The 26,300-nt window shown below is 38.9% G+C and overlaps 1 protein-coding gene across 3 annotated transcripts in view; it reads right to left on the bottom strand.

The window, feature by feature from the left end:
• Window positions 1–24,047, bottom strand: part of SCAF11 (SR-related CTD associated factor 11) — a 40,508-nt gene extending 16,461 nt beyond the window's left edge. For 2 of the 3 annotated variants that reach the window (XM_060777556.2, XM_060777555.2), the window contains exons 1-10: window positions 23,777–24,047; window positions 13,904–13,984; window positions 12,520–12,680; window positions 10,024–10,101; window positions 8,868–8,953; window positions 8,439–8,506; window positions 6,961–7,007; window positions 4,769–4,875; window positions 3,106–3,192; window positions 1,174–1,280 (exon numbers count right to left, since the gene is read on the bottom strand). In XM_060777556.2, coding sequence (XP_060633539.2) covers window positions 1,174–1,280; window positions 3,106–3,192; window positions 4,769–4,875; window positions 6,961–7,007; window positions 8,439–8,506; window positions 8,868–8,953; window positions 10,024–10,101; window positions 12,520–12,680; window positions 13,904–13,964 — 802 coding nt within the window. In that variant the 5' untranslated portion in view covers window positions 13,965–13,984; window positions 23,777–24,047. The remainder of the gene's footprint in view (window positions 1–1,173; window positions 1,281–3,105; window positions 3,193–4,768; window positions 4,876–6,960; window positions 7,008–8,438; window positions 8,507–8,867; window positions 8,954–10,023; window positions 10,102–12,519; window positions 12,681–13,903; window positions 13,985–23,776) is intronic. The other variant, XM_067469086.1, reaches the window with a different exon arrangement.
• Between the last annotated feature and the right edge of the window lie 2,253 nt (window positions 24,048–26,300).

Genomic DNA, 26,300 nt, shown 5'->3' on the forward strand with positions numbered 1-26,300 from the left:
TGTGTGAACACATGTTCCCAAATGAACACTGTAGAGAATTCACGGCAATGTGCAGACATCTAGGGTGAGGGCTGCGGCACAGCCAGTGTTGGTGAATGGCAAAGAAAACAATTCTACTCACAGTAACTACATAATATGCCTATCACATAGTTCACAACTACTTCTTTACAGGTTTCCCTGGCCTGCAGGCAATGACTTGTGCAGTTGGACGGCCTCCATACTAAGCTTACACAGGATAGGCATGTTCACAATATTAGTTTAGGGTCACTTGAGTCCTAGTCTATCTGCATGGAGATACTACTCTCAAAATGTAATATTTTTAATATCCTGTACCAAGATGAAAAAATAGCAGACGTTTACTAATCTGTATCCTCATCCAGATGTGGAGGTCAGTGAATTAGTGGACCAATTTCTATCCCCAGGAACCTCCAGTAGACACATAAGACTGTCAAAAATGAACAAAATAATAATAATAAAAAAACTAGGGATGAACTACAACTTAATTAAAAGGTGAACCACTGCTATTGGAGTCTTCCAAGAGAGACACATCACCCATTTTTGCAAGAAAACAGGCAATCCAGTGGTTGAACAAAACAGTGCTGGTACACATTTTAGCTACCATTTTCCAACTCCCAATCTTGCACCTTTCATCTTAGATTCCATCAATTTCATGCTGAAATACATTTCACACTCTTTAGAGACACTTCAGATTGAAGTGTTTAGCAATGAGGCCCAAGCTAATTATTATAATATATCTGTCAACAGGAAATAAGCTAGTCTGATAAATTTCTCTATTAGCCACGAGCCAGCACACACTTTGGTGCCTCAAATCTTAGTCCTGTTTCTAGGTATGTCTGATCTGTTGATTCCAAAAATGGTACCAGCTTTCCCCTACCAGCTCTAGTTTTTGAGATACAGAACATATGCCATCTGCTCGCCCATAGAACATCATGACAACTATATCTAAGAAACTAGAGTTGATGCGGCCTATCCAATACAATTTTTGAAATCACTGTCCCCTAAAACCCCAGGAACAGGCCTAAAAACTCAGACACTGAGAATTTTGTTTGTTGGACTGTGTGATTTTTCACTTTTATTGGAAAAAGAATGAGTATTTGGTCATGAAACATTGCTTTATATAATCTATAAACAAAACTTACAAAAAAAATTTACCAAAGTTTTCCAGAGGCGTGGTACTTATTGAAAAGCCAGTTCCCACAATGACAGTGGAAACCAGAAGACAGGCTACCATTTCTCCATCACAGCATAAGGAAGGAATTCTGTGAAATTCAACCCACATAAAAAAAGAATTATATGAAGAGCTCTATAAAGAAAAAGTATGCCGTATGTGCCCTACATAAAAACATTATATTCATTTAGTAAGAGCTTTGAGTTTGCATCAGAAACTGGTTTAAAGCATGTAATGTTTTGTTCTCTTGGGCAAATTAGTCTTGCTTCAGAGGACTTCGGCATCTCTCAAAAAGCTCTGCAGCAGATTAGAGGATGTATTTTTCTTAATGCAAAAGACAAAAATCACTTGCTTTTGCCTCACCATCCTTTTTTCCTATAATAATGACTCCCCTCAATATTTTGCAAAGTAATCACTATAGGTAAAGTAAAGGTTTCTCCTGAAATTAAGTCTAGTCGAGTTCGACTCTGGGCGTGGTGCTCATCTCCATTTCTAGGCCAAAGAGCCGGCGCAGTCTGTAGACACCCCCATACAGTCATGTGCCTTCCCACAGAACTGGTACCTATTGATCTTCTCACATTTACATGTTTTTGAAATGCTAGGTTGGCAGAAGCTGAACCTAACAGCGGGAGCTCACCCCACTCCCCGATCTTTTGGTCAGCAAGTTCAGCAGCTCAGCAGTTTAACCCACTGCACCACTAGACCCTTTCAACAATATTAGATATTATGATAACCACAAGTCAAATGCACATATGCCGTTCATTATGTCTGACAAGGGAGCAGTCTAAGAAGCATTTGTTTTATCTACTATTGCAGGCATGGGAAACTAAGGCCCGGGAACCGGATGTGGCCCCCTGGACACTTATCTCAGACCCTCATTTTCCCTGTCCTCTCGGCAAAAGGATGCGGCGGCCCACCACATCCTTGTGCAGAAAGGACAGGGAAGGAAGGCATGCAGCAACTGAGAGCTTTCAGTAGTACTCTCAACCATCGTGTGTCTTGCCCTGCTCCCGGTATGTTGCCGAGAGGAGAGTCCAAAGATCAGGGAAGGAGGATCGGGGAGGAGGATCAAGGCAGTCACCACATGTCTCGTTTCCCTCCCAGCATAAAGATGGGGCAAGTAGCTCCATCTTTATGCCAAGAGGACAACCTGTGGATGGCCCGGGCCCTGCCCCGCCCCCTCCCAGGCCTGTCCCACCCTCTCTCCCAACCCGGCTCTCACAACCAGGCCCACAATGTGGCCCCAGGGAAAAAAAGTTTGCCCATGCCTGTCCTATTGCCAGGTGATCTGGGCTTGGAATTCTGGTTACCAATAACTACAATTAGTTTCAAAACATCCAAGTCCAGAAACCAGAATTCAAACTTGAGTTGTTTGAACTTCAGTTAGTCTAACCAAAGTTTGCTGCCCTAAATTCAAAATCCCACACATTTAACTAAAATCAAAACCTTCCAAACATCTCTTCCTTGCCGAGCAGGAAGATGAAATGAGAAGGGGGAAACATACTAGCCCAACATTTGATACAATTCTTTCCTTCTCACTGATGTTTAGTTTACTACAAAGGTGGGATTTATGCAACCTTCCACATGTTGGACACCATTTATTCTTCACCATTGGTTATATTGGTTAACAGTGATGGAAACTATTGTCCAGCAGCATTTTAGAAAGGATGTTTGAACCCTCAAGTTCGCTAAGAAATGCAAACATGACCAAAAATATATGCTAACGTACAGCAAAATACATCCTACTGTTTTCTTTTTTTATAAGCACATGTGAACTGAAGTTATCCAGGAATCATAAAGAATTGTAGGAAAGATTAATATGACATTCTTACACTTCTTGTTTTTACATATTGTGATTAGATTATACTTTTCTTCATTTCAGAAGGTTCTATAAGGTTGTTATTCAGTTGTTTTACCTTGCCAGTCTAGCTAGCACGGAACATGACAGGTCCAGTTCTCTTCTCTTGTGCCCAATAACTGTATCAATTTTGCTGATCTCTATACTGAAATGTAAGTTTAATAGATATATTATAATATACATTAGGAAAATATTTTAAGACTTTAACTTGATGCACATACTTTAAAAAACTCACTAGGACACACTTAGAAGACAAAACACCATTAAGAGCATTTTAAATTACATTCTCAGTAATAGCCAACAAAACTCGAAGATGAGCCAGTATTACCCTCAAGCAATCAATGCACAAAAGTGTGTGTACCGACTCTATTCTAATGTTGAATTATAATTCAGTGTTACAAGAATGACCTACAGCAAGCCTTATGGTTCCACTTCTTCTTCACCACAACTAGGATCTGTTTAAAATGTTTAAGGTTGTAAACTTCTGGCTGAAAAAAATCTTGAATTCTATCAAAAACTATTTATATGTCCCATTATTCCACAAATCTTTTACTAAAGATTCATTTAGAACAGCGATTCTCAATCTGTGGGTCCCTAGATGTTTTGGCCTTGAACTCCCAGAAATCCTAACAGCTTGTAAACTGGCTGTGATTTCTGGGGGGGGGGGGGGGGGGGGGGGGTTGTAGGCTAAAACATCTGGGGACCCACAGGTTGAGAACCACTGATTTAGAAAAAAAGATCATTGCATGATCTAATGGTCATGGGGGAGCAACACTGCCATGGCTGACACATAAGAGTTTGGTCTGCTTTCAGCTAAGAAGCAGAATCATAAGAGTTTGGGGAGACTTCAAGGGCCATCCAGTCCAACCCCCACTATGCAAGAACACACAATCAAAGCACCCTCAACAGATGATCATTCAGTCTCTGCTTACAAACCTCCAGAGAAGGAGACCCCATCACACTTTTTTTCACAACTTAAAGCAGCCCCTAATCATAATTTTGGAAGATAGGAAAAATGACTTCCAAAGCATAACAACGTGTCTGTATGTTAAGTTGGAAGATTACATGATCTAATAGGGTGTGCGAGGAACGCCAAATTTGAGGAGTTTAGCCTCAATATTTCAGTATGTCCAATGTATTTTCTCTTGCAATGTATCAACTTGTTCACATGCAAACAAATAGGCAAGGTCCAGTTACATAGGAGCTTCCAACCCATTACCCTGAGGCTCATTCTTGTAACACAAACATGTATCTTACACAATGATTTGCTTGCTACTGAATGTATTTATGCCACAGGTGAAATTTGAACAAAACAATCCCCGTATCTCAGACCAAGCATGAATAAGCTGCTATATTATAGCACAAAAAATAAGCTGAACGTATGTATTGTAAAGTAACAGATTGGGTCTGTTACAAAGCTATCTAAATACTGCATTGCCTTCTAAAGTCATAGAAATATACACGAGTACGATGGAACTCATGCAGCTTTCCAGATATTGTTGGACTAAACTTCCAGCAGCCCTAGCATAATTTCACACTTGCTCTAGAGTATTTCTGAAGAATATATTTGGAGAAAACTCCCCTTTTGTTGGTATACTACATGACACATGATTTCCTGAAAGAATAGACAGCAAATCTAGAGTACCATTTTCCCAGAAAGCCACTACAGAATTTATAACAGTACGATCTACAACTGTGTGAGACAATAAATTAATACTAACCGTTCATGTTCATAGTTAGGAGATTCTCCAGGGAAACTACTATTAGAAGAAAATCTATCATGGAAGCTACCTCTGATTAATCTGTTTAAGCAAGTCTGTCTTCTGGGCTATAAAAAGAGAAAGAATAAATTTACAACACTGCAACCACCTTTACATCTAACATCCACAAAGCAAAAGAGAAATCACATTATATGTAAAGAAATCTTTAAATCCACGTCACAGAAGCCACATAAAACTCTGTACTGAGACTTTTACTTTCATGCAACACTTCTCTTGGGCTTGTTTTCACCATTAGATCTGCAAACTAAGAAAGCTGGCAGGAAAAGGCCACTTTCAATGATACAGTGCATGTTTTCTACACAAAATGTTTTTTACACTTCGTTTTCCAGTTAAAATGATGGGGAAAATTCCTAAAAATAGATGGGAGTATGCACAATAGTGGGATAGCTGTAAACTGTTCCTATATTCTTACAGACTTTCTAACAACTGGTGTTTAACCCAGTTTTAGACACATAACAAGAAAACAAACAACCTAAAAGTAAATCTGACTGATTTCTCTGAACAGACATGCACAGCATTAATATTTATTCATTCATTTATCTGCGCCATTTCTACTCCGCCTTTCTCCACCCTGGAGGGGACTCCAGGCAGCTTTACAACATAGGCAGCAATTAGATGCCATTAAAACATTATAAAATTAAAATAAACATTTAGAAAATATATCAGAGCATTTAAAAAACTAACAAATATTATCACTATTAAACCACACTATTCATACTCGTAACCTGGGACGATCCAATAATCCATGCACAAAATTGTGTACTTGTCTATTGCATAGGCTTGATCAAAGAGCCATGTTTTACTATATCATTTGTAAAAGCTAGCACCACAAAAATAATTGTGTAAAAGAATAATGGTGGAAATGTACATCTATAATTACCAGAAACCAACTCAATGCTGACCATTGATTAAAGGGCTCCTGATTGATTTTTTGTAGTAAAATAAGGAAGAGCATCCCTCCAGCTCACTGCACTACTTAAAAGACACACCAATCCCTTCATTATTAATGGTCCTACTTTTAGTGCAACTACGTTTATAATTATAAGGGTTTTACAGAAACGTTGACATCATCATTTTTTCCAATGCTCTAAACTGATGGCTCATGCATAACAGAAGCAACTGAACTGAAGTATCTTATTAGGAGAAAAAGTGTAATACATTGTACCCTATATATTCATGTATAAGTCCAAGAGTGTTAGTAAAAAAAAATGGTCAAAAATATCCCTGGGTGGGCTTATCTATTTATATATATATATATATATATATATATATATATATATATATAGGAACAATCCATTTCAAAAGGCATGAGCATAAAGAATCACTGAACTGCTCTACTATCTCCACTGTGCTGCTGCTTCTGGCCTTTTTGAATGCTTGGATGAGGAAATGGCAAGAGTTGCTCTGAGGTGGCATTGGTATTTTCCTCTCTTTGCAGAATGACCCCCCCCCCCCCCATGTATCCACATCAAAATCCATGTTGGTTCCAAACCTGCTCTTGACTTATAAAGTCAACAGATACGTAAGTATATACATTAGTGTTCCTTAAACACCATACTTTAAACTAGTTGAAAGTTTGACTTGAAAATTGCTGTACTGGATAGCTTTTCAATTCTTTAAGCCATAGCAACCCATCAACACACACTATGCTTACAGCATTTAGATATCAATCCTACAGATGTTTTTTCAGACATGCTGGCATCAATAAAGCTTACAAGCATGATTAGGATTAGCACCTAAGTGTATTTTTTTAAAAGAAACAAACAGCACTATATAATATTGACTTTAACACACTTGAAGAACTGTGAGCAAAATGTAAACTATCCCTAGCTGAAAATAATTTCAGGATTGATTTTACATTTGATTAGTACTGTATCAATTAGAACTGATCAATCTAACTATAAAAGGTCTTCTTTAGGATACTCCAGAACTGAGAATCAATTATAGAAGTTTGGCAACAAAATCTCAAGCAAAGCTTTATATTTCTATAGACAAGTTTAAATTGAGTATTGCAAGTATTGTATATGAAGGGAAATATGTTTAAACAATCATAAACACACATTAAGGCTGCAAAATTCTAAAAGGCGTTTACTGGGAATTACTATTTCTAAATGTGAAATATTCAAACAAACCTTATTTTTCTTCACAGAATGCTTAGCTTCTCCCTCATTAGAAGAATCTTTATTAAAAACAACAAAAAACAACTTTAATGCAATGTTTCTGAGCATTAAGGCAATTAGTTACCAGTTTTAAATACATTAGAAACAAACTACAGTGGTCCCTCACTTATCACGGGTGTTACGTTCCTGAACCACCCACAATAAGTGAAATTCCCTGATGTAGGGACGCCCCCTCACCTTCCCCCTCCTTGCCTTCTTCATCCTCCTCTTCGCTGCCTGAGGTTCCTTCCTGTGACGCCGCATGGGGCCCAAGCAGCAGGAAGAGGCCCCAGGCGGCGAAGTGTAGGAGGATGAGGAAGGTAAGGAAGGCAAGGGGGGAAGAAAATCCGTCCCCTTGCCCTCCTTACCTTACTCATCCTTCTCCTCTTCGCTGCCTGGGGCCTCTTCTTGCGATGCCGCATGGGGCCCAAGCGGTAGGAAGAGGCCCCAGGTGGCAAAGAGGAGGAGGATGAGGAAGGTAAGGAGGGCAAAATTCTTTTTTTTTTAAAAAAAAAACCCGCGAAACAGCGAGTCTGCAAAAGGCGGACCTCAAAGGAGCGAGGAACCACTGTACTTCAAAATATTCTAAACCCTTTGGAAGAAAAACACTTAGTTTGGAATTAATTAGTATATAGTGAGCTCTCCATATTTGCTATAGTTAGGGGCACGGGGCCCCTGCATAAGTGGACAAACCATGAATTTTAAAAAAATACTTTTTAAAACCCTTATCTCTAGAAAGCTCCAGGCCCTTCAGTGCAATTATATAGTCAAAATCCAGCAGAAGATTAACTCAGAGTCACACTGGAGGACCTGGAGATTCCTAAAGAAACCATCTTAATCAAATGCGTGAAAAATCAAATCTACAAAAGTCAAACCTGCAAATGTGGAAGGTTAACTCTATATGCAATTCAACCACTGGGGGATATATGACATTTCTTTCTTCATTGCTCTTAATAAACTGGTAACACAGGCTGCAATTCATACAGCTACACAACTAAGATGTGTTCTGTACATTCCAAATTATTTGCATTTCCTCGTAACATCTAAAAAGGAATATATACCTGTAACTTGAAAAAAAAACACCCATAGTTCCAGAATAGCACCTATCTACTTGTATTCCCCAGCAAACACACTGCCACTGATACTAAAAAGGTACACATCTGGGCGGTCCCATCATCTTGACCATTAGAGGGAAATGACAATCGGTCAATACTGTAAACATATACATGGCACATCTCTGGAAGCATCAGAACTCCTGCGTGTTTCCATTAATCACATTTATATATTGATTTATAGTTGCCAGCAACAAAGGCTTCAAAATTTCTTGCTTTGTAGAAATCAACTCAAAATTTGATAGTTCTGCAAAGGCTGGATAAATCCACACCATTAACAATGAATATTTGAAGCATTTCAAAGGGAAACAAAGAGAGTAACATAAATTGTAAGCTTACTGTGTTTTTGGTTCAAGGCTTTACCGGAGACTGCTGATAAAGTTCTTTTCTCTGCATTTTCTTGTTTTCTGGAAAGAGAAGCCAGTTAGACTAAAATAATTTTATATGTGCACTATTAAGCAATTCGTTCATTCTATACTGCCCAATGATTGTTCCTTCTTTTTAAAATAAATAAAGCAACTTTGCTCTCCAGAGTTCTCACAGCAGTTTTCATCACCCAAAGGCTTCTGAATCCTCAGACAGGTAACATTATACATATTCTTCCTATAAAATGTTAAGCTATATACTAGACACATGTTAACAAAATGCATGTGTAATACTGGCAAAAGAAAATATTTTGTCCTTCAGTCCAAGGTACAAAAACTGGCTTATTTTTTTTAATCAGATTTGCAAGTCAATTCTTTAGTACATTATAAACATGTTGCTAACCTGGTGCAGTTTTTCATTGGGCAATACTTGCCCTCTTTACAGCAAAGTAGGTCATCTTTTTTGCTTACTTGCTGCTTTATCTGAACCTGCAAGAAATATTTTTATTAGTACTAAAGTTTCCAAAGCATTGACAGTCTAGATCAGAAGAGTAATTGAACTTGCAACATGTTCTAATACATGATACACAAATACCAGTGCAGATTAATAGCATGTTATTCTAAAGGAATTTGATGCCAAAACAAACAGCCAAAGCAAAACACAAAAGCTTAAGAAAGCAAGCTTGTTGTTCTCTGAAAGGGATTTAAGCTTTGATTTTTCTTTTGAGCAACTTCAGTTAAAGGACACTATACAATTGATGAAGGATCTATTTACCAAATGAAAATAGCACTTTATTTACTACTGAGCGCTTAATGCTTTCTTAGTATATCATGTTACAGTTCAGATAAATAAAGATAAATGATGGAGAAACAAGAAGAATTTGCTCAGCTGCTACCCATTTGTATCTAACACTCCATCTTGCCATCCACTTGCAAGACAGCTGTATGCATCCAACAGAACTCGTAAGTGGATCTGACTCACAGTAAGTGGATCTTTAACCAAACGATATACCTTGTACTGCAGTTTTGGCAAAATTTGGGTCCTTTACATTTCTATTTCTGTATTACATATATATTCTTTATCCTTTTAAATAATGCATCAACATGATATATCAAATTTAGTCTTGGCCTCACTAGCCTGACATCTGCTGTGGTTTTGTATTCTAGGTCCCATTATGTCAACAACTCACAAAGATTGTTAGGGCTGATGAAAAAAATTTCAAAACATCTAAGATACATCAAATTGAGAAAATCTTTATTTCAAACCACTGATTTGGTCCACTGGTTTTTTATCACTTTAGTTATCATTGCTTCTTGTTGGTTGTATATTGTTTTCAAGATCAAGATCACTCAATATATGAACCAGTATGATTAGCTGTTCATGACAAATATGCTTTTCAACAAATATTTGTGGACAAGATACTAGGCGAACAAGACAAAAGGGGCAAGACATTAGCTTACATTATTTGTAAAGGTAAACCTCTTTCCATAGCTGAACATTGATACCATAAGAGGCAATACAAATTCAATAAAAATGAAAAAAGCACCATTAAACTTACCTTTATACAGTCTTTCAAAGCATTTAGTTTATATACAGCTTTGAACTGTTTGCGGTCAACAGGACATGAAGGCCTAGTCTGAAAGAAGATTATGTTTAGCCTTTATCTCATAAGAAATATTATAATCTGTGCTTTTAATTATAATATCATCAACTTATTTTATGGATCACAAAGTTCAAATAAGCCTCTTGCACATTTCTCTGGGATCTGAAACTGGGAGATAAATTAGAAATCCAAATGATTATTGCTTAACTCAGTAAATCAATAAAGAATGAACCAATTAATCAGCTTCACAAAACTTAAAAACGCTGGGCTGTGAATAAATGGTACAATGGACTATTCAGATGCACAGATGCTCCAGGTCTGCAATTTCCACACAACACGGATTTTTCATTAAGACATCCACGTGCTTGTTGCTGCCATTTGATAATATGGGGTGCAATAATCTGTGGCAGTTCCTGGAACCAAATTCCCACAGATCCCGAAGGCCCACTGTACATATTTTAATTTTTGAGGTGAATTGGAAACATTAAATATCACCTTTCTTCCCAGCAATAAATTGTACACATATAAATTTCAAACCAATAGACCCCAGAAAGATAAATAAAACAATGCTTGAATTTCTTGACAGTCCTTACTGCAAATAAAAGAAATAATTGAATGGAAACACTTCTGGAAGAGAAAACTGTATAAATTTGAACATTCTGATCTATGGACCAGAACAACAGTAACTCATTTCTCCTACAGCACTTTCATTTTCACAAGATATAGTTATTAAGTTATTAAGGGTGGTGTAACAGCCTGACAGTATATATTAATGCACAGTCCTTTAACAGTATCTCTCCACCACACCACAGATTGTTTCTTTCTTCCTAGGCTCAATCACATTGCATCTAGACAGTCTACTCTCACCAATAACAACCTGCAGATATTTATGGTTGAAGCAGCTGCTGTCACGCCTGGGGGATATTTTAATGCATTGTTTTCTATCCTTGGGGCCCATTCATATGCACCATTAAAAGAAAAGGACTGAAGATAGTCACATGATAATAGAAAATCAGAATAACAATCTTTCCATACTTTGATACAATGAACAGAGACAACTATTAATTGTTGATCAGAAGATGACAAGAAAGAAATGGGATCAACTTACAGGAGCCAAGGGAACCAAAGTCATACCTATCCAACCTAATATTCATACCAGAGATGCAAGACGCTATATAAGCACCTCTTGAGATATCATTTCTCTTTGGACAACATGTGTCCATGAAATTTTCTAGAACTGTAACACAACCTACAATTACTTTATAACCCAACCTATACATGAGCATATAGGCAATAATTACCTACATACTCATGTATATAAGTCTAGAAAACCTGGGTTGATTTATCCACGAGTCAGAGTACTGTATCTTAACTCTTATAAAAAAGGGAATGACCCCTTTTTTTGAAGTAGTGGTGGAAGGCAAGAGCTTAAGCCATCCTGGGAGAACCTAAAAAAAGCACTACGTCTTTATATATGCTTCACGATGTGCCACTTCTGGCTTTTTTTAAGGTATTGGCAGGGAAATGATGGCGGTGGCCAATGACATTTGACCACCTGAACCACTGCTAGCACTTTCTCTTTTCTGCAGAATGACTCTCCACTTATCTATGGGTCATATCAAAATTCAGAGTTTTGGCCTCCAAATATTCTCTCAACTTATATATATGAGATCAACATATATTTGAGTACACATGGTATTTTTGTAAGTCCTCCACTGCAGGTACACTAATGAAATGTAATGTTCCAAAGTTGCAGACAGTGCCATTGTGTATCAGATTTCCTCAGAAAGCAGAAGCAGGGAATCAAGAACAAAGGTAATGTAGTGCCTCATTTTTAAAAATACAGAAGCAGAAATGGCAGCATTGATAATAATCAAATAGTGGAGCAACAATAATGGGCAAAAGCGACCTTCAATGGGGATGGGAGGGAGTCACATTCTACCACGTATCCAAAATTGTGCTGTGACAGCTTTGATAAAATCTGAAATATTTACACTGAGGCTAGGATAAAAAGGAATTGTTTGGGGGTATGTCCAGTGGGAGAGATGCATAGCTAAATATTTTTTTCAAAGCATTTTCCGCACTCTGCCTTTTTTATTTTATTCATTTACTATATTTATACTCTGCCCTTCTCACCCCAAAGGGGACTCAGAGCAGATTACAGTAGGCAAAAATTCAATGCCGCATAAAACAGATATAAAAATAAATAAACATATGCTTTAAAACCACAGAATTAAAAACATCTAAACATTAAAACTAATCATGTTGCGAACTGCTTTTGAAATTCTTCTCCATTTGTAAAAGGGATTTGATAGGGTATTAAGAAAAAAATAGTCTAAATGTTGCAGAGTTGTGTAAGCCCTCTCTATATCACTCTTTGTATGTCATCATCAATAGGAAACACAAACCATAGTAATTATTAAGATATTGCAGAAAAACAGCTGGACTTACTTCTGCCCATTTAAGGATGCAGGCCAGACAAAAAATGTGACTGCAATTTTCTGGAAAACCAACTTCCTGCTCTGTCAGACAATTTAGACAGATGGGGCACCTGTCACCTTCATCAGGTAAAGTGCTTGAAGAACAGGAACAATCCTCTTCATTCTCTTTACCTGTTGTAAATTGTAGAAACCATGTAAAGTTGAAGCAGCAAACCTCCACTTATGACATTTGACAGTTTTGTTCCAAATTTCCAATCTAAAAAGAAAATCCCGAATTTTGTATAACAGGCTGGGATTCTAAGATACCTCATTCAGTATATAGTTTGTAATTCCACTTTTTAGTTAAGGTCCATTAAGTGCCACAGAAGACAAAAAACGAGGGCCTTAAATGCAATGACATTTCAAGGCTATGTTGACATACAAAATAAAAAGGTCACCGAAAGATAGAAAACACCCGCCAAGATTCTGAAACATAAACAAGGCAATTGGTATGGTTTCCGAATCTGGCAGTCAGATGAAACCTATTTTGACTTACAACTGATAGTAGCTAAAAACACACATATTCACAATTAAGTTAATGAATCCTTGTTCAAAAAGCTATTGGGGCAATAACCATTGCTACATACATTTCAATGAGATCCACAATTATTTTGACGCTATCTTGAATCAGTTAATTTTTATTTTATTTATTTTATCCATTATAAGACGTGATTTTATTTAATAGTATTTTACTATTCCAAATAGCTTGTCATTATTATCACCCTCACGATTGTCACTATCACTACCACTATTAGAATAATAGTGCAATTATTAAAACAAAAAATTCAGTCTCAAACTAATTCTTAAGTCTCAACTTGAGCAGATCTACTAAATCAATGGAATCTAAGTTCAATTGATTTAGTGTTACCATAAGATGACATTGTACCTCTTTCCGGACATTTCAGAAACATCCCTTCACACCATCATTTGAACTCTACAATTCTAGATCATTTTGCGTACCAGAAATAATGCTAACATGACTACATAATAACTTCCTTAAATAATTGAAGCAAAATAATACGTTTTAGCTAGGAGTTATACAGAAATCAGAAATAAAAAGAACCCCCTCCAAAAAACCCCAACAAACAAGTATCTCAAGATTTAAAAATATGGACTAATCTTAAGTCATCGTTTGTGACCTAAACAAGAATAACACCCTACAATACCAAGGATGTTTCAATAGCTCTGAAATGAAAATTATCCTACAGAGGGCAAACAGGGGTATATGTGATCATCCTGCTAAAACCAGATGTCTCAAAGGATAATTCCTTTCTCAAATGGAGTATACTTCTTCACATTTGGATCTACATAGTTTTATTAGCTCTACTTCATGCTTTATTATTCATATTAGGTACCTTCGTTGCCTTCATGTTTCTCATCTTCACCATTCTGCAGACACTGGTTTTTATTCTTCATTTTTGCTTAAGAAACTCAACCTGCAAAATATTATCATCAATGCTTACACTGATATAATAAATCAGATAAGTATCATCACATATTAACTTCTGAAAGGCCAGAATAATACCAGAGTATAGATATTTTGCAGTAAAGTTCTAAGACACTTTTAAAGCAGCAATCCCATGTATTTAAAATATAAGAACTATTTTTGATTAATATAAATTGCACACAATTCTCTACAACTTAAAATATATTCAAACAATGTTATCCTTTCTTCTATTTTTCTACAATGTTGCAACACATCAGAAAAGGTTATATTACCACTTCATGCATTTTATATGTATTCATACTTGGAATTCAAGAGAGAAAAATAATAAAGGATACTTTTACTTGAAAAAGACAAGTTATAACTGGATCCAGATCAACACAGAAGAAAATAACATGTCTTACTAATTTTCCTTAACACCACATTCTCCTAAACCAGCAATAATATATATATTTGAATTTGAAGCCACTGCTCTAGATTTACTTTACCATTTCAAATTCAACTTCCTCACCACCCCATAGCAAAATTAGTATGTTAGCTTAGATCACAGAACACAGCAGTTTGCAACTCTCTCTAGTATTAATACCGCTTATATGAATCGAATCTGAAATCCTACAAACATTATCTAGGTTGTGGTTCAACAGGGCTTATTTCAGATCAGACATGAAATTGTACTACAATATTTATCACTTAAGGCAGATCAGGATGTGGGATTACAGCCTGTGTTGGATGGGGTCGCATTCCTGCTGAAGACACAAGTTCGCAGTATGGGGGTGATCCTGGACTCACCACTGACCCTGGAACCCCAAGTGTGGGCTATGGCCAGGACCACCTTCTCAAAGTTAAAGCTTGTGCGCCAGCTGTGCTATGGTAGTCCACGTTTTAGTCAAATCTTGTCTGGACTATTGCAACACTATCTATGTGGGGCTGCCTTTGAAGACCATTTGGAAGCTATAATTAATTCAGAGATCGGCAGACAGGTCACTAACTGGGGCTCTGTACAGGAAGAGAACCACTCCCATGTTGCAGAAGCTCCACTGGCTGCCAGCCTGCTTCTGAGCTAAATACAAAGTGCTGGTCGTTACCTATAAAGCCTTAAATAGTTTGGGTTCAGGCTATTTGTCAAATCACATCTCCCTATATAGGCCACCTTGGGCACTACAGTCCGTGGAGGAGGCCCTGATCTTAGTCCCAACCCATCACAAGCATGGTTGGTGGGAACGAGATAGGGGGCCTTCTTCGTGATTATTCCCCATCTCTGAAACTCCCTCCCTAAAGAAATAAGTATGACTCCCACCCCACCCCTTCTTTAAAAAAAAATACACTTGAAAATGCACCTTTGCACTTTATGGAGAGGAGGAGGACTAGGACACTCTAAACTAATCTTATTTGAATGTTGGCTGACTTACTATAGCAGCTAATTTTTCATCTATTTTAATTGCTTTTATCATGATAGATGTTTTAACATTGACTATGTCATTAGTGTAATTTGTTTTATGTAATTATTTGTATCTTGTCTTTTGATGTTAATTCTTTTATGTGATAAGATCACTGTTGTTATTATTTTATATTATGTTGTATTACTTTAAATGTATTTGCATTTGTTTGGGCATTGAATGTTTGCTTTTTTGTGTGTAAATCGCCCCGAGTCCCCTCAGGGAGAGGGGGTGATCTATAAATAAAGTTGTTATTGTTATTATTATTTTACTGGCACAAAAAAAAGTTGACAGGGAGAAGACCTGGTTATGGCTCATGAATGGAACACTGAAGGAGACAGAAGGCCTGGTTCTTGCAGCCCAGGAGCAAGCCATCAGAACAAATGCAATTAAGGCCAGGATCGAAAAATCAGCTGATAACCCAAAATGCAGAGTGTGCAAGGAAGCTGATGAAACTATGGACCATATCCTTAGCTGTTGCCAATAAAATTGCACAGACAGACTACAAAAAAGGCACAACTCTGTGACACAAATGATTCACTGGAAATTATTATTATTACTATTACTATTACTATTACTGTTGTTATTATTATTATTATTATTATTATTATTATTATTATATAGGGCTAAAATCCTATTTACCCTTGCCTGGGAATACCTATATACTCATAACATTTTTGAATAGAGTGGTATGATGCAAAAGCTTAGGCAGTCCCTGCAGAACCTAAAACAAACACTGATTCTTTGTTGTGACACCTCGTCTGGAGTTTCTTGAATGCCTAGGGTAGTGAAAGGATGACAGTGGCCAAGATCAGTGGCACTGATGCCTTCCCTGCTCTTACAGAATGATCCTTGACTTAACCACATCAAGAGCCGTCATTTTGGTCCTAAAACCTGTCCCTGACTTATAAATGAGGTCAACAAATAAATGAGAATATACAATAAATAAACAAGCACTGCATTCTGCAAAATTCATAAATAAGACAAAAAGTGTAAGTTTAGATATAGGAAAATAACTTCTGGTTGCATATATTTAAACTTTATTTATAATTTCTGACTTCCAGATTTTCTGAAAAGTTACATTTCTAACTGAAGCCTTCGAAAACTTGTTGTAGGTAATGTCAGAAATCCTAAAGAATAACTGGCACAAAAGTACTTCCCCCTGTTCCATTTGTGAATGCCTTCACCAAACAACTTCCATTATTTATCAACACAATAGAAGGCCACTCTGAATATATTACAAGTTGGAGAACAAAAGATAAATATATACATTGAATTATATTTTTAAAAGGGTCAAAAGTTTTGTGTCAGCTGCACCCAAAGACTTCTTACCCAGGCCTTTTTTGGGGGGGGGGGGGGGGGAGGGGAGGAAGGGTAATGCAGCTGTTTAAAAGTCTTCAAAAATAACTTACAGAAAGTAAATTACTATAACATTCATAAAGAAATTCTACAAATTCCAATAAATATATAAATGAATACACAAAAATACAAGCAACTCATATATCCTGCACCTTGTTCTTCGCTGTTTGGAGTCTCACTATCTCAAACACCTGTTACAACATATTTAGTATGTTGTAACCACTCATATCCTTGGATTAAGCAAATACGTACACGATTGCAAGCAAGATTTTCAGATCTGCAGGTAGTCTTACAAAAAGTGCAAGGAGAGCACAAAAATCTGACTTGATGTTGAAGTCATAACACTCACATGTTTAGGCTTTTAAGATTGAGTGTAGGAATAGGTCATCGAAATTTAAATGACTTAAGACTCTATTAAGTGTCATGCTGGCTTCAGGTTACAATAAAGTTTACTGAGACAAAACCAGAACTAACTTCCATTTTTGAAAAATATAATCCAAATGCTAATAAAGAGTTATTGAAACATACAGATGCAAAAAAATGCATCTGAAACATACAGATGCAAAAAAATGAAGAGAAACTGAGAGGTTTTTGTATTAGCAAAGCTAAAGATGAATTTTGGCCATGTATTTAAAAAATAATTAAAAATACAACTGGATTTCAGAATTTATTATTTGTCACCAGAGAAAGTAGCACATAAACCTTCTAGGTAGATATATACCATTCTAGCTGTAGAATTTTACTTTTCATTAATATTAATATTATTTTATTTATTTGTATTTCACCTTCCTCCTTAGAATAAGACTCAAGGCAACTAACATAGCAAACAAATACAAGGTAGGAATAATACAAAGTGAACAAACACTTTATAAATGCTCAGGGGTCACACAAATCAATAAATTAGATTGTTCCACATTACACATAGAAAAGAGATGGGGGCTGCTGGCTTTACAATGTTGTTCAAGTACAACTCTAAACTATCTTCATTATTAGTATAACCGGCAAGAGCTAATGAGAGCTTCAGTTCAACACAATCTGGAGAGATCTGGATGAAGTAAGCTGTCTTGAACTGTAAGAAACACTCCCACTCACAGTGAGGGAACACTTTTATTACAGGAATGTTAACTAAATGTAAAAATCTACGTTTGGCTTAATAATTCTCTGTCTGATTGATCGACACTTTGAAAGCCAGGATCTGACTTTCTAATTGTATGCCAGACCACTATCACACCAATTAACTAGCCAGCAAGCTGTTGAAAAAATTGAGAACATCAATAATGTCTATCTTTACTGTGAATAAAGAGCCAGAAGAGTGGTACCAAACAAAGTCTGCACAACAGTTTCATAAAGAAGAAACCAGACTGCACCATTGTCAATTTTTTTTTAAAGGAATGGTACAAAACAAAGACCAAATACTTACTAATAAAATAATATACCTTCCCTAAAATTAATTGCTCTAGAGTAATACAGAAATGGACTTGGACACTGGTCGAGCTTTATCAAGCTTAATAAATTACTGATATCTTATCATAAATCATTAATTTAACAATACATACATTTTTTAAAGTCAATTCAAATGTTTTTCTTTCCCTACTGTCTATATTTTTCTTAAACAAAGACACAACTTAAATGCGGGGAGGGGATTGCAAATCATTACAAAACCAATCTTCCTCACTAGCTGTTTAATCAGCTACTTTGGACTGGAAAAGATATTTCTTCCTTTTTTCTATGCATGCATGTTATAACCAAATCTGGACAGATAAATGTGTGCAAATCTCAGGTACTCATCTCCACATTTTGAGGCTGAAGTTTTCCTCTGTGTAACTATGAGAATTAGAGGAACCCTGAGTCCTTTTATGGAGAGAGGACAGGTTGAAAATAAACTATTATTATTATTATTATTCAAAATAGTTGCGAATCCATTTATTTTAAAATCTTAAGACAACTGCCTTTATCATTATACACGACTCCTGAAGTCGTTATAAAAACTAGTTGGGTGGCAAATGAGGATGGATCCTGACAAGGAAGATGACTGCCACTACAATAGCAATGTTTGAACTGGACAATGAACATAATTTAAATACTTCTAGTATAAAATTCAATTAATCACAATGCCTTTCAGGGCAGATTACTGACCTATGTGTGTATGCACACACAATCCATCTCATTTGACAGCTATCTATTATCATAAAATCACAGAGTTGGAAGAGACTGCACGGGCCATCTAGTCTAACCCCTTGCCATGAAGCGAAAGCACATTCAAAGTACTCCTGACAGATGACCATCCAGCCTCTGTTTAAAAGCCTCAAAAGAAGTAACCTCCACCACACTCCAAAGAAGAATGTTCCACAGCTCTTCCTAATGTTCAGGTGGAATCTTCTTTCCTGTAATTTGAACCCATTGCTTCAAGTCCTAGTCTCTAGGGTAGGCATCCTTAAACTGCAGCCCTCCAGCTGTTTGGGCCTCCAACTCCCAGAAGCCCTTGCCAGCTTGTTCAATGGTCAGGAATTCTGGGAGTTGGAGGCCAAAACAGCCGGAGGGCCGCAGTTGGAGGATGCCTGCTATAGGGTAGCAGAAAACAAACTTGTTATCTCCTCCTCATGATATTATTTCATATATTTATTCATGACTATCATGTCTCCTTCAACCTTCTCTTCTACAGGTTCAACATACCCAGCTCTTTAGGATGCTCCTCATAGGGCATGGTCTCCAGACCTTTGATCACTTTAGTTTCCCTCCTCTGGACACCTTCCAGCTTGTCAATATTTCTTTTAAATTGTCATGCCCAGAATTGGACACAATATTCCAGGTGGGGTCTCACAAAAGCAGAATAGAGGGGTACCATGACTTCCCTTGATTATCACAAACAAGAGCATATAATAACTAACAGTCTAAATGTACCAGATCCTGTTTGATCTTGGAAGCTAAGCAGAGTCAGGCTGCTAGAAAGGAAAAAGCATCAACACTTGCATATAAGGTGCATGTCTGCTATCTGCTATCTACCTGTTCCCTAGATCTATGTAGCTCAAGGTGTTTAGCTTCTTGCCTGCATTTAGTCATTACTTCCCCCTTCTTCCCTGAAGTCTTTAGTGTGTTTTATTACCCTTTGTTTGAGAAGAGCACACCATGAGTCCTATCTCTGTCTCAAGCTGCCTTACACAGACACATGAAAAACAATATTAGGGACTCTTCCCTTAAAGTTACGTAAATTTCTTTTGTCTGTCTATTCTTTTATCTGAGATTTACTACTTTTTAACCTTACATGACCATGCTGCATATTTTCTCTCCTGTTTCCTACCATATAGCACTGTTCACGCTGCACTCTATTAAGCTATAGATACAAAATATTCCTACACAGGCCTGGTTAGTATGACGACAGAAGATCACCAATAAATACTCGTCGTGGTAGGCAAATCCACCTCTGAGCAATTTCTTGTCTTAAAAACCCTAGTAAATTAATCAAGGCATCGTAAATACACATAAATACTGCTGCTGCATGCTTAACCAAGTTAACTGCAAAAAAACCCCCCACAAAAAACCCTCATAGAATGTAAACTGATATAATCAGATATGTCACTGAATCTATGTTCAGCTTTTGGTTTTCTTAGTACACCCCAATGTATGGTTTTTAATTAATTTCAATCATTTGAAAAACACGAGTCTGCAATGGCTAGAAAGTGAAAGTGCAAATTTCCTGTTACATTTACTATATACCATGTTAGACAAGAAAGAACAAATACAGATAGCAGTCTCTCCTGTCTGTTTACTTCCTCTTGGCCTTGTGCAGCCAACATTTTGTATAACAATCCCTTCAGGCTACGTTTGTATGAAGTCTATGAAATATAAATTAAACTTTGTGTTTAGACCTATCTCCAAGATATCTCATTACATACATATGCAAATACAAGTATTAAAAATGAGAAAAAGTACAAAACACTTCCGATCCCAAGCATTTCAAATACAATATGCACAACCTGTTATATACTGCACTTTCAAAATGCCTGATATTCAGCTATCCTTACAGTTATATAGAGCAGGGCTTCTTAAACCTTTTCCACTTGTAACCCCTTTCCACCCAAGGCATTTTTACATGACTCCAGGAATATAGATATATAAAATAGGTATAAAACATTTACTGATAATAAATCAGCATTTGCAAGGCTTGCAAAACAGGTTGCTTTTCTTTTTTGTAGTGTACGCTGAAGTGCTGTCTACAGCACACTAGACACTGTTGCTAACAGATTTGTGTGAATGGGTGGTGTTCAGAAACACTTTGCCAAATGTTTCATTTAACCACATTTAAAGAAGTAGTGGTCTAGAGCAGCATTTCTCAACCTGGGGGTCATGAGGGGGTGTCGGAATGGTCACCATGGACCATCAGAGAACACAGTATTTTCTGTTGGTCATGCGGGTTCTGTGTGGGAAGTTTGGCCCAATTCTACCATTGGTGGGGTTCTGAATGCTCTTTGACTGTAGGTAAACTATAAATCCCAGCAACTACAGCTCTCAAATGTCAAGGTCTATTTTCCCCAAACTCCACTAGTGTTCACATTTGGCCATATTGAGTACTCCTGCCAAGCTTGGTCCACATCCATCAGTGTCCGAGTCCACAGTCCTCTCTGGATGTAGGTGAACTACAACTCCAAAACTCAAGTTCAATGTCCACCAAACCCTTCCAGTACTTTCCGTTGGTCTGTGTGCCAAGTTTGGTTCAATACTTTCAGAATGCTCTCTGACTGTAGGTGAATATAAATCCCAGCAACTACAATTCCCAAATGACAAAATCAATCCCCCACCAGTCTTCAAATCTGGGTGTTATCGGGTAACACCCAAATTTGCCAAACTTGGTCCAGTGAATGAAAATACATCCTACATAGAAGATATTTTTACATTATGATTCATAATAAAAAACAAAACAAAAACACAGTTATAAAGTAGCAACAAAAATAATTTTATGGCTGGGGGTCACAACAATACAAGGAACTGTATTAAGCGGTTGCGGCATTAGGAAGGTTGAGAACCACTGTTCTAGAGGATCTAACGTGTATAACCTGAAATCAGCTTGTCTTACAGTGAATTCAGATTGCTGATTCAAAGGGCCCTTCTAAACTGGCTCTATATCCCAGGATCTGATCCTAGGTTTTCTGCTTATCCCAGATTATCTGGCAGTGGGGACTCATATAATCCAGTTTTAAGCAGAAAACCTGGGATTAGATCCTAGGTTAAAGGGCCTGTCTGGAAGGGCCCTTAAATTGTAGGTCCCAAGCTTAATGTTGGGGTCAAAGAAAATTTGACAACAATAAAAGGTTTCTGGATGCCACCTAGACATTCACACAAATCTGTTAGCATGTAGTGTTTACAGCAAACTCTGTAGAAAATGTTTCAACTACATTCCACAAAAACATAAATCAATCTGTTTAGCAAGACTTCCAAACGTTAATATAATATCAGCAAAGGTTTGTTTTCTCAGGCAAAAAAGGGTCAAGAGTGGGAAAAGTTGAAGAAGCCCGGATCTAGTTGAAGAAGCAAATGTCACTTTCACAAATAAAGAGGACAGACTCCCTGGTATATAAAACAACAAACACACTCCCTTTGACACCAAGCTCATAAGTACGGATTCAGGCCTCTTCCATATAGATGAATAAAATACTACATTCTCTGCTTTGAACTGGAATATATGGCAGTGTGGACTCTGATAACCCACTTCAAATCTGATATTGTGGGATTTTTCTGCCTTGATATTCTGGGTTATATGGCTGTGTGGAAGGGCCCTCAGACATGTGCATTTACTTTCTGAACTTAATCTGCGTCCAGAAGGCAAACATAGGCCAGCGATGTAAAACAAAAACAGAAAAAAACACAAGCCAGAAGCAATGTAGACAATCAGGGCTTCTTGACAAGGCAGATCTGTCTCAGGGTCCTTCCACACAGCCTTACATCTCAGAATATCAAGGCAGAAAATCGCACAATATCTGAGTCCACACTCTGATAATGTGGGATTTCCTGCCTTGGTATTCTGGGATATAGGGCTGTGTGGAAGGGCCTTTTGGGAAGGAGTTCCACACAGCCATATAACCCAGAATATCAAGGCAGACAATCCACAATACCTGCGGTGAACTGGATTATCTGAGTCCACACTCTGATAATGTGGGATTTCCTGCCTTGGTATTCTGGGATATAGGGCTGTGTGGAAGGGCCTTTTGGGAAGGAGTTCCACACAGCCATATAACCCAGAATATCAAGGCAGACAATCCACAATACCTGCGGTGAACTGGATTATCTGAGTCCACACTCTGATAATGTGGGATTTCCTGCCTTTATTCTGGGATATAGGGCTGTGTGGAAGGGCCTTTTGGGAAGGAGTTCCACACAGCCATATAACCCAGAATATCAAGGCAGACAATCCACAATACCTGCGGTGAACTGGATTATCTGAGTCCACACTCTGATAATGTGGGATTTCCTGCCTTGATATTCTGGAATATAGGGTGTGTAGAAGGACCCTTTGGGAAGGAGTTCCACACAGCCATATAACCAGAATATCAAGGCAGATAATCCACAATACCTGCGGTGAACTGGGTTATCTGAGTCGACACTCAGATAATGTGAGATTTCCTGCCTTGATATGTTGGGATATAGGGCTGTGTGGAAGAACCCTCAGTGTAAGAACTCAACACACAAAGGAGATCTGAGAAGAGGCCCGCAGGAAGAGCCGCGCTCTCTGGGGTTAGTAAGAGGCCAAGGGAGGCTGCAAATGCCTTCTCGTTTGGTAACTTTTGCTCCAGGTTCCGGGAGGGAAACTTCCACGGCCAGGCGATCGGGCAAGGGACGTGAGACTTTGACCCCGGCTGCGTGAGCCGCCCACTGAGTGCTGGGCCCGCCTGGTGGGCCTCGGGCCTAACCGTGAGTGGAGGCCGTCGGACAGCCTTTCCCTCGAGGCGCCCGCGCTTCCCCCTTTGTTCCCCTCACAGGCGCCGGCGCCGCCTTACCGCCTTCCTTCGTCAGGGAGGCCTGGCTCCGCAGGCTTCGAAGGCCGGAAAGTCAGCAGCAGGCCGCTCTCCTCCTGAGCCCGAGCGCGCGCCCGCCCGCGGTCACATGTCCCTTTACGGCAACGGTAGTCGGTGAGGGCAAGGCCACGCCCCCTTCCCCCCTCCTTCTCCTCCTCCTGCTGCCACAGAAGGCCGCGCGGCACCGCTGCTGCCCAATCGCCTCGCGCTAAGGCAGGAAAGACGTGACCGCCTTGGCCTCGCCGCCAACGAGACGGGGCCGGGCGGCTTTTCCGCTGGCGCCACCGGAAAGGAGAGCCGAGTCGGCCCCCTACCGGCGGGGAAGACCCCGGCACTCGCCTCGCCGGTTGAGCGCATGCGCGGGGGACAGCCAGGGAGCGCGGGCGTGTCGTAATGCCGCCTCCGAGATTGCGCGACGTAGCTGCAGCCGTGCTCTTCCTGGCCTGGTTTCAGCGCGTGGCACCCTGGGGTTTGTAGTCCGTGAGGATTCCTGACCCAGAATGCAGAAACCCGGAAATGGCTGAGGATGATAGTGACGTCGTTGCTTTGTGGTGGCTCAATGACATACGCAGTCAACTTAAGAACGGAACCTATCTTGTTCGTAACTTGGGGACTGCCCGTATAGGAAGCATGAATTACTGTATGTTTATGGAAATACAGGTATTTGGAAGTCCCAAACACCACTGGTCCCAAACATTTGGGGATTAGGGATACTTAGCCTGGAATACCTCATCATACTAGAGCAGGCATGGGCAAACTTCGGCCCTCCAGGTGTTTTGGACTTCAACTCCCACCATTCCTAACAGCCTCGGGCTGTTAAGCGGCTGAGGGGGAAAAGGAAGGGGCCTGAGCCTGTTAGGAATGGTGGGAGTTGAAGTCCAAAACACCTGGAGGGCCTTATGTTTGCCCATGCCTGCACTAGAGCATGGCTGCACCTTAAATTTGTTTTCTGCCTCCTGCAGAATTCTGGAGCTTGTAGTTTAAGGAGTGGCCTTTAAACTGCTCAGCCAGGTCCTGGGCCTCACAAACTACAAACCCTGGAATTCTGCAGGAGACAGAAACCGGATTTAAAGTGGATCCGTGGTAGTGGGATGAGGCAGATAACTGTCCAGCATGTGTTGCACTCCAGAACAGGAAAAGCCCTCTGACTTTAAACACCACACCGTTGAGTAGGGAAACAATCCTTTTATTGAAGATAATTAAAAAGCAGTAAAGTAAAAAGCACTTTAGAGAAATAGGTAAATCCAATAAGGTGAAAAGATAAGCAGGAACAAAGTAGTTCTGGGGAATAGTCCAGCAAAGTCCGTAAAAACAAAGTCAAAACTTCCCAAACGAAATGCAAGAAATCAGGAAACATTAATCCAAGGCATGAATATAAAATCATAGAATCCAAGAATCAAAACCATAAAACAAAAGACACTTAAACATGAATTACCCAAGCAGAGCTTCCATGAAACAAGGACAAGATCTTGATTCCAAATGATACTTCATCCAACTACATATCCTGTACTAGGGACTTTTATCTCCTCATTAGCACTCAGAAATTGGTTTCACTTTAGCTGAGAGTCTCTTATCTTTTTTTCTCGGAGCCTGGCAGAACACCGAAGCCACTGTTTGGCTTTTCTGTTTTGACTAATCTCCTTCCATCTATCTATTTGCTCATTAATTTCTGCAAGTGCTGAGCTGTTTTCAAGTTCCAAATCATGGGAACTCTCTGGTAGCAATTCAGGAAGCACACCATCATCCCCACACCCTGTAGGGACATTCTCATGGGAAACTTCACTTTGAACAGGGATCTCCTGGTCATTCTCTGCATCAGTATCATTGACCACCCTGATCCTGAAACACAATAACAGGCTGAGCTCCAACAGCGTGAATAGAAATGGTTTTGAGGGAAGGGATTGCTACTGTGTTAGGATGTGGCTATGTCATGGTTAAGGCCCCTGGTGGCACAGTGGGTTAAATTGCTGAGCTGCTGAACTTACTGACCGAAAGGTTGGCAGCTTAAATCCGGAAAGTGGGGTGAGCTCCCACTGTTAGGCCCAGCCAACCTAGCAGTTTGAAAACATACAAATGTGTGTAGATCAATAGATACTGCTTTGGTGGGAAGGTAGGGGCGCTCCATGCTGGCCACATCCCCTTGGAGGTGTCTACACAACACCTGCTCTTTGACTTAGAAATGGAGATGAGCACTACCCCCCAAAGGCAGACACGACTAGACTTAATATCAGGGGAAACCTTTACCTTTAGCTATGTCATGGTTATGCTTTGTCTGTGAGGCTTAAATAAGGACATTGCCCCTCCAAATATGAACTATGCAACGAAGGTCTGCATAGTTAAAGCAATGGTATTCCCTGTAGAAACCTATGGATGTGAGAGCTGGACCATAAGGAAGGCTGAGTGAAGGAAGATAGACACTTTTGAACTGTGGTGTGGCAGGAAAATTCTGAGAGTCCCTTGGACGACAAGAAGATCATACCAGTCCATCCTCCAGGAAATAAAGCCT

The sequence above is a fragment of the Anolis sagrei genome, chromosome 5 (assembly GCF_037176765.1).
Source record: "Anolis sagrei isolate rAnoSag1 chromosome 5, rAnoSag1.mat, whole genome shotgun sequence".
NCBI classification, from domain to species: domain Eukaryota; kingdom Metazoa; phylum Chordata; class Lepidosauria; order Squamata; family Dactyloidae; genus Anolis; species Anolis sagrei.